Genomic DNA, 15,281 nt, shown 5'->3' with positions numbered 1-15,281 from the left:
TAGAGTACAATAAGTTTATACATTATATAAAAATATATACACATACATATATTCGAGTACTGATCGGGAAGTCCGATTCCGATAGAGTCTGAAACCGCATGATTGGGCCCGATTTCTGATCACATGATTGGATCTGGACATCCCAAATATACAGCATTTATTCATGTTTTCTGTTCTTTTTAAAGATTCATCCAAATGATTTGGGTCAGGAAGTTTTCTTTTATTATTATTGTTCTCATTTTTCTGTGCCAAATGACACGCTTCACCATTAAGTTGTACATCACCCGGTGTGTTCCTTTAAATGAGATTATGAAAAATGACTATAGGTCAGCAATTAATAAATGAAGACCACACCTCCCCAGCTATTATGGTATCATCCAGAAATGCCTGTGTGAAGCCCCATTATTTGGTATGACCCATACGTCACTGAATCAAAATGAGGGTCTACCACAAACAGCGGGAGCAAGTGCATGAAGAATGGGCCTGTCACTTCCACAGCTCACTTTGGCAAAAACCTCATTTCAAATAATATTAGGATCTTGAGGAATGTGAAGACTGAATCCAAGCTAACACACAGATCTATGAAAGCTAACTTCCTTAAACACACTGAGATTGCCTCTTAGGATGCATATGAACAAAATCACACACATAAACTCGCAGCTCAAAGGTGCGATTGTTCCAAAGAATGGACAGACGTGCTCATGAGTATTGATGATTAACTAAGAAGAAGTCGCAGTACAACCCAATCTCAACTAAACCATGACGACACAAGGTTAAACCACTGCGACTTTGACAGCAGGTCACTGTAAGCTTCTTTAAATAGTCGTCTTTAATTAAATAAGATATTTGTTTGGACTAAACAATATCCTAATCTACTTTCAGCACTTTTTACAATAGACAACAGCTTCGCAACATATCACAATGTTAATGTTCATATTAGGAAATCTCTTTCCCGAACTCTCACATTTAATCTGCCTAGTTGGTGGAATGAACTCCCTAACTGCATCAGAACTGCAGAGTCACTTGCTGTCTTCAAGAAACGACTAAAAACTCAACTATTTAGTCTCCACTTCCCTTCCTAATCTGCAATTGCATCTCTGGTTCTACTGCTATCTGTATTATAAAAACAAATTCTTAATGTTCTGCTTCTTACACTTTACATACCTGAAACTTGCCTACAGCACTTATTCATTGTTTGTCTTATAGTTGTGTAAATTGTTTCCTTGTCCTCATTTGCACGTCTCTTTGGATAGAAGCGTCTGCTGAATGACTAAATGTAAATGTAAATGTAATCCCTTGGGTCTTATCCATGAAATATGAGCAGAAGAAATGTTTGAGTAAATTGTTCAATAAGTTTAATTTAGGGTAAGTTTCATTTAAAGGTGAGCTAACTTCTAGTTTCAGTATGTGAAAAAGACCATTTACAAAGTGAAACAAGACAAATTGTATGTTTTTCTGTATTTATTTTGTAATTCTGCTGGGTGATTGATTAGGAAAGGTTAAAAATGTGTACCGTTGGTGTGCCTTCAGGAACAGGGTTGGGAAACACTGGTTTAAAATACAAAAATCACAATCCCACATTGCATATATTTCCCAGAGGCATGCAGGATTCATCGATTTTGTATGGATGACTTTTATAAGTTGTTATGAATAATACATTTGTTATTTAAGCTATTCATTTGCTAACTGGTGACGTTCTTCCTTTAAAAACCAAAACAGACCAATCAAAGCAATGACCAGCTATGACTATCACTGGAGAAATTATTCAACTGTGCAACTCAAATACGTTCAGTTTCCCCTTTAAGCTCTTCCCTTTAGCTCTGCCTTACAAAACACACACTTCCTCTGATTCCCAGTCATCCCCGTTGGCGTGCAGCTCTAATTGGAGGACTTTGCCTGCAGAAATCCGCATCAGACTTACTACAGAAGCGTGCAATTAGTGTGGACATGTGCATTTGTTTGGCTCTCCGCAAGCACTCGGATAGTGCGCTATGCAGCAAATAAAACTAATCCACAGAGATAAGGTAAATAAAGGGCCTGATGCTGAGAAGCTAAGACAGCTCTTCTTCTCTCCTCCTGTGCTGTGCTGTTTTCTGTGGGCGGCTATGGTGGAGATACTGTTCATAAGAAGGTGATGAGCAAGACAGATAGCGAGGGAGCTAAAGATGCTGCATCATTTGAAAAGGAAGTTCAGGCCGCATCCACAAAGCACTCACCTCATTGTACTGGAAAATAATGAGAAGGTTTGTAAGCAGAATAGAAAATTACACACTTGATACTCTTAATAAATCCCATTCAAAGGGAGCACTTTGTCAAAATATGGTTTGCCTGACCAAGAAAAAAAGATATTCATAAAGCAAGAAATTAAAAGATTTGAAAAATAGTAATGATTATTTTGTTTAAAGATAATAAAAAGGACGTAAGAGGGAATATTATCGACAAAACCCAAAAACAAGCAATTACTAAAGATGAATCTAAACTCATGTTTACCAGGTGGATACATTTCCACAATAGAAAGCAGCGTGGTTAAGAATAAAGTGAGGGTAATTTAAAGATTCAAACACCTCTATTTAAATCACGGGTGTCAAACTCAGGTTAAACGCAGTGTGTGACAATTCCCATCGATATATGTTGAAAATTACCTAGCAAATCAGATCTCCCCCTTTAAAACTAAATCAAAACAAAACAATCCGCCTACTAAAGCAAACCAAAGTCCAAGAATCAGGGAAAAAATCCTGACTGCTATATTTAAGACGTCTCCGCAGGAAGCCATCACCCACCTCTCCTGAGAACTAACCTAAAAAACCCTCCAGCTCTCTCAAGTCTTATTTAGTAAACTCCTCACAACAAGGTCAAGATTCTCCTCTATCTCTCTCTCTCGCCGACATGGCTCACTCTCAGCGGGACGGGACCCTGTAAGGAGGACCCTGCTGGTCCCAATAAGATGAACCGTGTCTGCAACGCTCTATTCTGTCGACAGGCCCGTCAGCGTAAAGGCGTCCACAGGAGAGCAGGGACAGCAAGTAAAGTCAACCCGCAGACCACAGCCTGTCACCGTAACATGTCTGAACAGCCTGTCCGCACAAGCCGATACAACATGGTTAGACGTGTGACAATGAGGATGAGTTTGTAGCACACACGCACACACATAACATCCACATGCCTACTAGAGCAGCAAATCGGCCGCCACACTTGTCAACTGAACACCTGAGCAAAAACAAAAGGCACAATTGCATAATAAAACACACACCCCTCCGTATCATAGGACTGACATTTATTAACCGCTTATGGAGTTTTTTAAAAGCCGGTGCTGTTATCTAGCAAGTAAGTAGTTATAAAACCTACAAAACTCAGTGACGACAAATGTAATGCTCACAAAATCAAGCACGGATTCATTCATTTTCTTTTGGCCAAGTCCCTTTATTCATCAGGGCTCGCCACAGCAGATTGAACTGCCAACCTATGCAGCAAATGTTTTACACAGCGGATGCCCTTCCAGCTGCAACCCAGTACTAGGAAACCTCCATACACACTTACACACGTACACTACAGTCAATTTAGTTTATTCAATTCACCTATAGCGCATGTTTCTGGACTTGTTGAGGAACCAGAGCACCTGGAGCAAACCCGGACCAACACAGGGAAAACATGCAAACTCCACACAGAAATGCTAACTGACCCAGCCGGGACTCGAACCAGCGACCTTCTTGCTGTGATGCGACAGTGCTAACCACTGAGCCACCACACACTTATTTTACACAACATTCGTAAAAAAATGTAATGACAAAAAAGTCAAGACGACAAATATTTTTATATTGATTTAACTTATTTTAATGTCTTAATCAGGTTTCAGCTATATTTTTCAAGTTTTACAAAGTTTATCTTAACATCTGAAGTCAGTTTGATTAATGTAAGTTGAGATGTAAAGAACTAGGGCTGGGAGATATGGCAAAAATGCAATCTAGATAATTATTTTCCATATTAAATGATAGTGATATATATATTTCTATAAAATGTGGTAATGCGACCAGATTTAAAAGAATACCCCAACAATAACAACACACAAAAATTAGAGGGTTCATCAAATGAATCATTAAAGATGGGCGAAAATCCCGTACATCAGTGGTCCTCAACTTTTTATCACCACGAACCAGTCAACGCTTGACAATTTTACCACAGACTGAAGGGAGTGGAGGGGGGAGTTAGAGGTTCGTAGATTGCTAGTTTGATTTGCATCAACTGTTTTCTCAGAGGATGACAAGCTGTCACTCTGATACAAGTTTTATTTACGGAGAAATTACAAAGCACTGCAGTGTTTGGGTGTTCTGTGTTTGTCTGAGATAATTAGTTACGAAATGTGTAGATTCCCTACAAGTCACGCCGATTGCGCCCGCAAGCCGTGCACCTCTATTGGAAATAACGAACTTGAACGAACTCTAGAAAAGACGCGATATGCGAACTGCCCCTAATAAGCCATTGTCATTTGTGATCTCCTGCAGTTGAACTTTTTGCACAGACATGCTGAATTCACCTGATTTGTTGGCAAATGGGTTGCAGATCTATTCCTTGGCAGTTTGTGAGTCCTTCACAGGGCCTTTTCCCCTTAGCAAAAAAACTATAACAAAGACGTCTGTTTCTTACTCAATTTGCTGCTTGTAGATTAGATTTGTGCGCTCAAGTAACCAAGATGTAACTGTGAGAAGACGGTCTTTTCAAAATAAAAACTTTTTCAGACTCAAAAAATAAATAAAACGAAAATAATTAATGATTTCTTGTGCGGCATGGTACCAGTTGTTCCACGGACTGGTACCGGTCCAGGGCCAGGTGGTTGAAAACCACAGCCGTACATCTCTAATATCAACACACTTTTAGATTGCCATTTCAAAAGTTCCCAGATATGCTTGCTGATAATAGCAAATCGGGCATGCTGTCCCGAGAGAGAACCCTGAGCTCTGAGATACTTGAGCCCAAGACTCCCGCCCGGTCAATAAGCATATAAGAGTATCCGAGATCAGGTACTGTAGGTCTCGGAAGCTCCCCTCAGAAAAGGGAGAAAAAGGAGGAGATGGGGTGGAAGGGGGGATTCTTCCAAAACGAAAATAGAGCAGTAGGGAAAAAACGATACATTTATTGTAAGCTTGGATCACTTGGATTGTAAGATTGAATTATTACTGATTACAGATGAGCAGCCAGCCGTGTTCAATCAAATCATGTGCTCCTTTCGAAATTAGTTTCTGAAACTTCACTTATCGGCTCAGCCCTAACTAGAACAGTTCATTTGATTCAACTAAAAATATAAGGCAGCAAGAATTTTGTTTACAGTGTATTCGGAAATACTTCATTCTGCTTAAAGAATGAACAAACACATCTTTAAAGCACTCAAAGCTGTATGATCATGATCAGGCTGATTAATAGTTATTATTGTAATGTGTTCTTTCAAGCACCTTAAGATTAATAACACAAAAAAAGCTTCAAAAAACATCACAATGTAGAAAATACAAAAGATAACTTTTCTAATTATTGTGCAATTTCACACATACACTCCAGGGCTGCATGGAAAACAATTAATTTAAAGCTTCAAACTGCCCTTTTTATTAGCGCGTGTGTCATTTAGATTTTATCTATATTTATTTAGTTGCTTTGACAATTCATGTAAGTCAGGGATCACCAAACTTGTTCATGTAGGTCCGGTGTCCTGCAGATTTTGGCTCCAACCCTAATCAAACACACCTGAACAAGATAATCAAGGTCTTACTAGGTATACTTGAAACACCCAGGCAGGTGTATTGAGAAAAGTTGGAGCTAAATCCTGCAAGGCACCGGACCTCCAGGAACGAGATTGGTGACTCCTGATGTAGGTAGTTTTTTTTTTTTTCCGTCATTTTATTCTACTCCTTGGGGTGTGATGGGGACAGAGAGCTTTTTAAAGTTCTCATTTACACTTAGTTATTGCTTAAAAAAAAAAAAAAAAAAAAAAGAATGTGTAACTTACTGATATTGTGGTACTTTTGAAGATTCCACAAAAATAAACAAATAAATAAAAAAGCTACAAACTTTTGTTACAATTAATTAAATTTTAGTACACAACTTTTGTAAATGGAGCCAAAAAGTTTAGATATATATTTAAGATATTATAATATTTTGTTCTAGTGTTTTTTTTTTTTTTAGGTTGCACTTTCTATTAAAAGGCATTAACTAATATGCACTTACACTGAAATTTACACTACTTAATTTAAAGTAGAACCAAAAACTAATTTTTCATTTCGTGAGGGAGGACAAATTAAATCTGGATTACACTATTATTCTTTTGTCTCCTTTTCGTCTTTGACCCATTTATAAGTAATATACATTACACCTAATCTTTTTTTCTCCGAAATGGCTTAAAAGAGTCTTATCCAGAACAGATGCGTAGATTAAGTAGATTAACACTGCTTAATGTAGCAACTAAAACACACGTTCTAAAGCTATTTAGGGGGTTACACCTGGATTTGGCCTACCCAACTTGAAAAGCTCCCCATATCCATATTTTGGTGTCACTAGTTGTATAAAAACATTTTTAAAATACAAAAGCACTGTTCAAAGTAAAACAAATTGATTGTATAAGTTGTGTTATAATAAAGCACACAATAAACAATTAAGTTAAACTTTGTGTTGGTTCAACTCATAATAAATGAGTAGATTGAACAAGCAGCAAAAGTTATTTTTTGAGTGTATGCAAGAGTTATTCTACTCTAAATGAAAGAAGAACTGTAAGACTCATTTATCTATAATTCCCAGCTTCCCCAAAATTATCCTCATACCTAAACACACATATACAACTGCAATTTCTCAGTGTCATTTAACAGAAAACCATTTGAAACTACAGTCAAAAACTTATCAGTGATAAAATTGTATGTGTTGTCTGTTGTATGATGAACCACAAACATATCCGTAAGCTTAAACTTAACATAAACTGTAAACATATCCCTTAATTCTGATTGGCTGATTGGAATGTTGGTCCAGGATCAACATGGATGTTAATCCAGGAACATGTCCTACTTGATGAAATCAGGTTAGCGAGAATGACATTTTATGTTTATCATGTAGTAATTAATAATAGTAATAATCGTGTAGTTTAAACCTTATTTTATCTCGATCAAGTAGGGAGCAAATCTTTATTTTTATTTTTTGGGGGGTGGTAGGTGACATTCTTTGTAAATATGTTTCTTGCAGTAAAATAAATGTCAAACCGATGCTAATCTGAAGAAAATATAGAGATTCTATGCTTTGTGGCTGTTACAATTTAAGGCAGAGATGCTCAAACTAATGGCCAAAAGTTGGCCCATGGTAACCTTTGATTTGGCCCACCATCCCATTAGAGAAGATAGTGATGGTGAGAGTTGGGGCAAGTGCCTTTAACAGAGATTATCATTTCTAATCATAATCTTCTTTATGTTTATTTGTTGTATTGCTCAGCTATAAAAAACTAACTAAAATGAAATGTTTCAATGTAATCTTTCAGTAAATGAATCGGATTTTTAAAAAAAGAAAATACTGTCACTAGATGGACAGAACCAGCAAAGCAAGGCAAAAACAGCTGCTCCACTGGACTCCATTCTCTTAAAAATGGGATTGTTTTTGCTTTTAATATAATAAGTTAATTTGAAAATGAAAGAAATGATACTGCATTAGTGAATTTAAAGCAATGTTTTCTAGTTATTGCTTTTATTTCGTTATTATATAAATTACCCATAGCAACTTTAACGTAATACAGTTTGGTTAAGCCCACCACCCTCAATCGAGTTTGGTTTTGGCCCTTTACAAGAAAAAGTTTGAGCACCTCTGATTTAAAGGAAATCACTGATGACATCATTGATGATGTCGTTTGCAGCAGAGTTTTTATTAGGAGATATCACAAGAGACATTACATATGCATTTTAAAAAAGATTTTTTGCTGCTTGTTCAAACTACTAACCTAAAATGAGCTGAATCAGCAGAACTCTTGAGTTAAGTTTTTATTTTTATGTTCAATCCACTTAAGTGTGTAAAACTTTTAAGTTACCTTAATAGATTTTTGTTGGGACAACGTGAAGGAATTGTGTTGAACCCAGCATTTTTTACTGTGTAATTAGTTTCATCTCCATGTACCGATACAACAATATGTACAATAAACAGCAATCTTGATATTTTGCTAAAGTGTTCAAAAATATAAAAAATAAAAGAAGAAAACTTCACTTAATTCAAATAAAAGTTTGATAATAAATGGCAAAGTGATGCTAATCTGGAGAAAATAGAGATGCTAGGCTTTGGAGCAGTTACAATTTAAAGGAAATCACAGATGATGTCATTAATGATGTCATTTCAGTAGTTTCTATTTGGATACATCACAAGAAACATACCATTAGTATAATGTATTATATATACAGTAATAATACAATATGTATAATATATAGAACTAGATTGTTTCATCTATCCAAGTACTGATATAACAATATGCAGTGATAAACAGCAATGTTGAGATATATTCTGCTAATGTATTCAAACACATGAAAAATTAAGAGAAGGAAACTTTTTAAACCTGATCACGTAGAAAATCATGTATATTACAAAGTATAACGCAGATTTTGCTAAATAATTTACACTGATTTTACACTGTACCATTAAAATGACCATTAAAATGACAAGTTGCACAATAAATGTACTCGCTAAATGACCCTCTGCACATTGCCCAGCGCAAATGCATGAATACACATACAGTATACATCAATTCTCACATGCCATTTTAGCCATGCATATTCATTGTAAATAACTTTTTGATAGTGAAATAAATGTTAAAGTGATGCTAATCTAAAAAAAATATAGAGATTCTACGCTTTGGAGCAGTAACAAGTTTCAGATTATAGAGCAGTTCGGAGTTTCCGTTTGGATATACAACAAGAAACATTAAATCTAATTAATTTCATGTCCATGCACCGATATAACAATATGTAGTAATAAACAGCACTGTTGATGTATATTCTGCTAATAAAACTATATAATAATGTAATAATATTGTAAATTACAAACCATAATGCAGGTTTTACAAAATAATTTACACTAATGTTATGCTGTTTTATGCTCTTAAAGCTCTGATGCAAGACGAGCTTCCAAAACTTGTTTTTGGACTGTGGGAGGAAACCAGGGAACCCGGGGGAAACCCACGTGAGCATGAGGAGAATGTGTAAACGCACAGAAACGTCAACTGGCTTGGTAAGGACTAGAACCAATGACTTTCTTGCTGTGAGGTGACAGTGCTAACTACTGAGCCACTGTTCAACTCATCTAGGAGAGGAGGAGGAATAGGGGTGGAAAGGGGGTTTCTTCAAAACGAAGATGGCTGTTATGTGGAACTTAGAGCATTTGTAATGGCTTAGGAATCATCTGATTGGTGAATCATAAATTAAATACTGTGGGGCCAGCCACAAGCAATCATAAGCACTCAAAATCACATTAAAATGACCCTAATAATCATAAAGTTGCATGGAAATGACCATGACATTCATAAAGTTGCATTAAAATGACCACAATACTCATAAAGTTGCATTAAAAGGACCACAATATTCATAAAGTTGCATTAAAATGACCACAATATTCATAAAGTTGCATTAAAATGACCAAAATATTCATAAAGTTGCATGAAAACCACCCTAATATTCATAGAGTTGCATTAAAACCACCACAATATTAATAGAGTTGCATTAAAACCACCACAATATTCATAAAGTTGCATTAAAACCACCACAATATTCATAAAGTTGCATTAAAATGACCAAAATATTCATAAAGTTGCATTAAAACCAACACCATATTCATAAAGTTGCATTAAAAGGACCACAATACTCATAAAGTTGATTAAAACCACCACAATATTCATAAAGTTGCATTTAAAGGACCACAATACTCATAAAGTTGCATTAAAATCACCTCAATATTCATTAAGTTGCATTAAAATGACCACAATATTCATAGAGTTGCATTAAAATCACCACAATATTCATAAAGCTGCATTAAAATGACCAAAATATTCATAAAGTTGCATTAAAAGGACCACAACACTCATTAAGTTACACTAAATTCACCACAATATTCATAAAGTTGCATAATTTTCTTCCAAAATGATCCTCAGCACATCGCCCAGCCCAAACGCGTGCACACATACACATTGATTCTCACACGCCGTTTTGCCAGTCAGTCACTCTAAAAATACGCCTCACACCTGAGGGATGCCGAGACCCAAACACCTGCTCCCCCAGCAATGACCCAAGCACAAACCCCAGACAGAGAAAGAGTTTAAACAGCACGGCAGATGGATCAACAGAGGCAGTGCAAGAGCCGCTGCCAGCAAAAGCTACGCTATGCGACAGGAGCCAGCGAAGTCCACACACACACACACCTGCACCTGCACCACCGGCTCATTATATACCACACACACACACACACACACACACACACACACACACACACACACACACACATGCTTCGTAATGTTAACATTAAACAGACATTCACCACTAACGCAACACAACTTTCTCAGCTAAACACACACTGACCACAAAAACTTTGCACACACGCCCACTAACGCCATACAAACCGACTCCGTACAAATCAAAATCTAGGGAACGAAAAGAAGGAGAGGGGGGGGAGGAAGAAACACGACAATCTTCTCTCTAAGGTGGCAGCTGATGGAAGGGTTTATCCCTGGAGGATCAAGCCACCGCCAGCGCCTGCTTTTTTTCCGTCCCCACCATCAGTCCTAGCAGGCATGACGCATGCCTGGGTGAGAAGAGGATGATGAAGCTGTTCCTTAGCTCCTCGGTCTCCCCCCGCACCTCGATTCGCGCCCCTCCGCGCCGCCTCCATCTCTGGGCTCTCTGCAGGCGCACGCAGCAACCAAAGGGGAGCCAGTTCACACTCATCTCTCCCCATGGCCACCCGACCTCCAATCTAATTAAGCTCTGAGGCGGAGAAGATTAGGCACCCGGAGAGCGAGCAAGCGAGGGAGAGAGAGAGGGACTATAAATAAGACTCACGGAGCCACGGCGAGTCCTGAACGACTGCACAGCGCGTGCCCACTTTCGGCACAGCACCGTTTTCATGTCTGCACTCTCGCTCTCTCTCGCTACCACTCTGCCGGCTTCTCTTCTTATGTAATCCTGATACACAACTGGCCTACATTTGCACACACACACAGATCAATACCTGCATCTTTGTGTGTGTGTGTGTACATATGGAGTGTATTAGTGTATACACACACACACGCTCTCAAGAAATCCCAAGAGACTGCAGCGGTCTGCAGGACAACGGCGTTCACTTAAATATTTCAACGCTGCGCACTGCTGAGGAAACTTTCAAACGTTTAGTGTCCATTGCCGTGTGTGTGTGTGTGTTCTCGAAATGTGTACGTTATGTGTTTATTAGAATGTCAAGGAATTTGTTTTAAGTGAAACACTGGGAAATGAAAGTAAAGATTATTAAGGATTATTTTTGATATAAAGATTAAATCAAACCGATTAATCAAATGTATTGATTCAGATCAAACATTTAAATAAAAAAATTATTCAAAGAGATCATTTTATTCATTTAAAATATGGATATGATATAAATATAAAGGTTTTTTTCGTGTGCATGGTTGATAATGATATATACTGAAATGTTCTGTCAACATTTAACGCCTTGTGACTATATAAAGGGTGTCAATGTGATTGTGCACACCAACGCGCAAAATGCCAGGCGCAAATGCGACATTTATAAAAATAAAAAAAAAACACCTCATGATCGTTTTTTTTTATTTAACGCGCCGCGTCAAAAACTTTTCCTCCAATCAGATTACCACTTTAGTTCACGTGCACGGAGCTAATGAAGTTACAGTAAACAATAATTGGAGGCGCTCAAAACTGTCAATGCGAGCGCACATTGAAGAAGATGCTCAGAGGCGATATGAACGTCGAGCTGCTTATTGCTCTGCTGAACAATAATTATTTCTTCATCGCTAGGGCTGTAGCTGCTGCTTGAACCATCTATCTGTAACGACTGGGGTGGAGTGACAGAGACAACAGGAGGTAAGATCCAATATGCAGGTTTATTCGGCGTCAGGCAAGCAGTGGTCAAATCAGGTACAATCAGGCATATGCAGGCAAATCCAAAATCGTAATCGTATTAACAGGCAACAGGTCGAAAGGCAGGCGGCTAAACAGGAGAACAAGGAAAACAAGGCTAAGGTCTAACACGGAGAAACAAGACAGGGAAACGTGTTGTAATGTCACAAAATGCAAACAAGACTCTGCAAACTGGATGGGTTCATGAGTGGCTTATAAGTGGTGTGATATCAGTCTGTGACAAGGTTCAGCTGGTGATTGTAATCAGGCTAGATGAATGAACAGGCGTGCGTGTCTGGGAGAAGTGCATGTATGAATGTGTAGTCCTGGGAAATGGGGAAGTGTAGTCCTGAGAGTTCGTGTGAGAACCAGCGATCTCTTGATGGCGATCGCTGGTTATGTGACACTATGCTTGTTCGAGTCTCCAGTAACTTTAACAACAAGCGTGTGAACTTCCTCTCTTCCTCTTCTTCTGTGTTACAAGCGGGTGTCAGAAGCTTAAAGTTGTGTAGCGCCATCTAACGTCAAAGAGTGATTTTGCATTTTTCATTTGCATTCTCCTTGACACCAGTGAAAATCGATTGGGTTTGAATGCGGAATAACGTCTTATAAAACGCTGACGATAAACGTACACGAAAAGCATCCCGGTGTGTAGGAGCCTTTAGCAAACATTGAGTTGCCGTCTAGATGATTGACACAATATAACAAATGTATTTTTAATGTTTTGGACCGTCGGAATTTTATTGTATTGATATAAATATATTATGTTTCCTGTGAAAAATGTTTTTGAAGGTGAAAATGAGAGTGGTCATCTAACTAATGATGCATTGTGATTGACTGGTGTAAAAGGTTGGAGATAGAAAATTGTTTCATACACTAAGGAAGGTATTGTGCCGAAACGTTTGTGTCTTTAAATCACCCGAGGAATGTAAAAAGAAAAAAAGAAAAACAGTACAAAGCAATTACTTGATGATTGTTAATCATTTTAAATATATTTAAAATCTAAATTAAAAGCAAAGAAAACTTAAAAAATAAAGATGTTTAATATGTACAGGTGGAAATGAGTGTTTTCACTTTTATATAATATTATTATGGGATATTTCATTTTCAAAAATGTTGTGTATGTAAATGATTTTTAATGTATGTAAATATAGCTTCATGCTCTTTTTATTCAACAAAACTTTTCTTTACATTTTTAAAATAATAATTATTATTATATGTCCTGGCTAAAGGTCCCAGATCACCAGTTAACTAAACAGGGAGTTAATCTCCTATTAGAGCAATATTATTGTAAAAAAAACAATACAATTAAACCACATTAACAAAAATAACTATAATCAAAAGAAAGCTGGTGAAAAACATACTGTGTGTGATAATGAAAGGATCACATTAACATTAGGCCTGTTAATAATCTGTTCAAAGAATGGTGAAAGAAGAGTAAAAACAGTAGCCGCTGCTGCTTACAAAATTTAGTTTTTTTTTAAAATCTGGAACTCTTGAAAGTAGCATCACCTTTTGTCCAGTGTATTTTAAAGTGAACTGATTGCACCAGTTGAGTTTCCAGGTATGGTTGCTTCACGTAAGGAAATGGGAGCGTGCACGCTTTGTAAACAGTCGCTCGCATCACATCACCAGTGAGTGATCATCCTCTCATTCGGTATTCACCTGCTTTCTTTTGCTCACGCGAACAGTTATTTTTGTCAGTCGTGCTGCTTCTAAATTCTAAGATCACATTTGCATGCATATTGTGCGATCTTTATTGTCGAACCCTGTTTTTAAGAAAGTTACAATATGAAAATGATTTCCAACCAGCCAAAGAGGCTAGTGGGAGCGGCTGTCTTATTCGCTGCTCCTGAAATCTACCAGCATTTGGCGGGTTTGCGGGTGTTAATGTCAAGCCCTGCTCATGATAATTCTGCAAAGAAGATTTCACCAGTCTGTCTATAGCTTTAACAGTTGACAATGCAAAGGTTGTCGGTTCAATTCCCACATCAAAGCAATTACCTTTAACGCAATGCAGGTCGCTTTGGATAAAATCCTTTGCTAAATGTGAAAATTGCAGCATCCAGAGTGCACCAAGAGTCTTTTTTTTTTTGTTGGAAAAAGTAGATGGGCATTAATGCACTCTTTTCAAATGATGTACATGAAATACACGGTGACACAAAATGTACAAAAACGGGAGAAATGTAAAATAATTTTTAAAAAATAATCACCATATTAAAAATTACAAACATTTTTTTAGTTGTGGAAATTATTTGCACCACATACCTTATATATTTAAAAACAAAATGTGTAATTCAGACAAGTAACAAACCCAAAACTTCTCACTAAACAAATTCCACAAGCAAACGTTCCTACAACTATTGATTATTCTTCTACACCTCCTCACTCTTCAGGAAGAAAATGTTCAGCTGGCACATTGAGCACTTGGTTACTGAGTCAAGCACCTATAGAGACAGACTGAAAGAGCAAGTGAAGGAAACACCCCCTGATCTGATCTCATCCATTTCCCAGCATTCTTCAGATGATTTAGGCTGGGCTGAAGTCACTCAAACCCAATAGCAATCAACTATAGCTTAATTTGTAAAACATATGAGCATCTCGGTATGATGGAAATTCCACGAAAGACAATAAAAGATCACAGGTCATAAACGAGACCCTCATGACATGATCTCGGTGAGCAATGAAAAGAAGATTAGAGGGTTTTACTGTACATCCTCCAACAATCTCCTGCCATCACTGTCAATACCAAAACTAAAACAGCTGAAAAATTGACTAAAATGTCTGAAGAGATCAAAAATCACCTCTGTCAAACACACGTTCAGCAATTGATATTGCTATATTTTATTTTTCGGTGATAAATACTGCAATTTAAATACAGTATCACCAGATAGTTTGAATAGCACTATTTGTTTAACACTTTAGGTACAAAAATTGATTAACCATAATGCAAATAAATGCTTTTCTTACTTTGCTGCATCTCGTTTCTAGTCCAAATATCTAAAAATTCTAAGATCAAGTAAAAATGTTCTTTTGTTTTTTTCTTCAGAAGGAATGAGTCAAAATTAAAGGTTTTTCCTTAAAACAAGTACAATTATCTGCGAGTGGGATAAGTAAAATAAACTTGTTTTCTTTAGGTATGAAAAACTTGAATCAGTATTGACTTGA

The 15,281-nt window shown here is 37.2% G+C and overlaps 2 protein-coding genes across 21 annotated transcripts in view; one reads left to right on the top strand and one right to left on the bottom strand.

Annotated features, from left to right (window-relative positions):
* The window catches only part of nr1h5 (nuclear receptor subfamily 1, group H, member 5), a 612,581-nt gene that overhangs the window by 5,948 nt on the left and 591,352 nt on the right, over positions 1–15,281 (top strand). The gene's annotated exons all lie outside the window — the stretch shown is intronic.
* The window catches only part of tjp2b (tight junction protein 2b (zona occludens 2)), a 197,722-nt gene that overhangs the window by 73,564 nt on the left and 108,877 nt on the right, over positions 1–15,281 (bottom strand). For 2 of the 20 annotated variants that reach the window (XR_015496989.1, XM_087263112.1), the window contains exon 1: positions 10,764–13,028. Coding sequence is in view for 2 of the 3 variants with exons in the window: in XM_087263112.1 (XP_087119238.1) it covers positions 10,764–10,934 (171 nt within the window). In the remaining variant the exon portion in view is untranslated. 20 annotated transcript variants of the gene reach the window in all.

The sequence above is a fragment of the Danio rerio genome, chromosome 8 (assembly GCF_052040795.2).
Source record: "Danio rerio strain M-AB ecotype USA chromosome 8, GRCz13ab, whole genome shotgun sequence".
Classification (NCBI taxonomy): domain Eukaryota; kingdom Metazoa; phylum Chordata; class Actinopteri; order Cypriniformes; family Danionidae; genus Danio; species Danio rerio.
The sequence above is the reverse complement of the archived record's forward strand: the minus strand, read 5'-3'. Positions and strand labels throughout refer to the sequence as shown.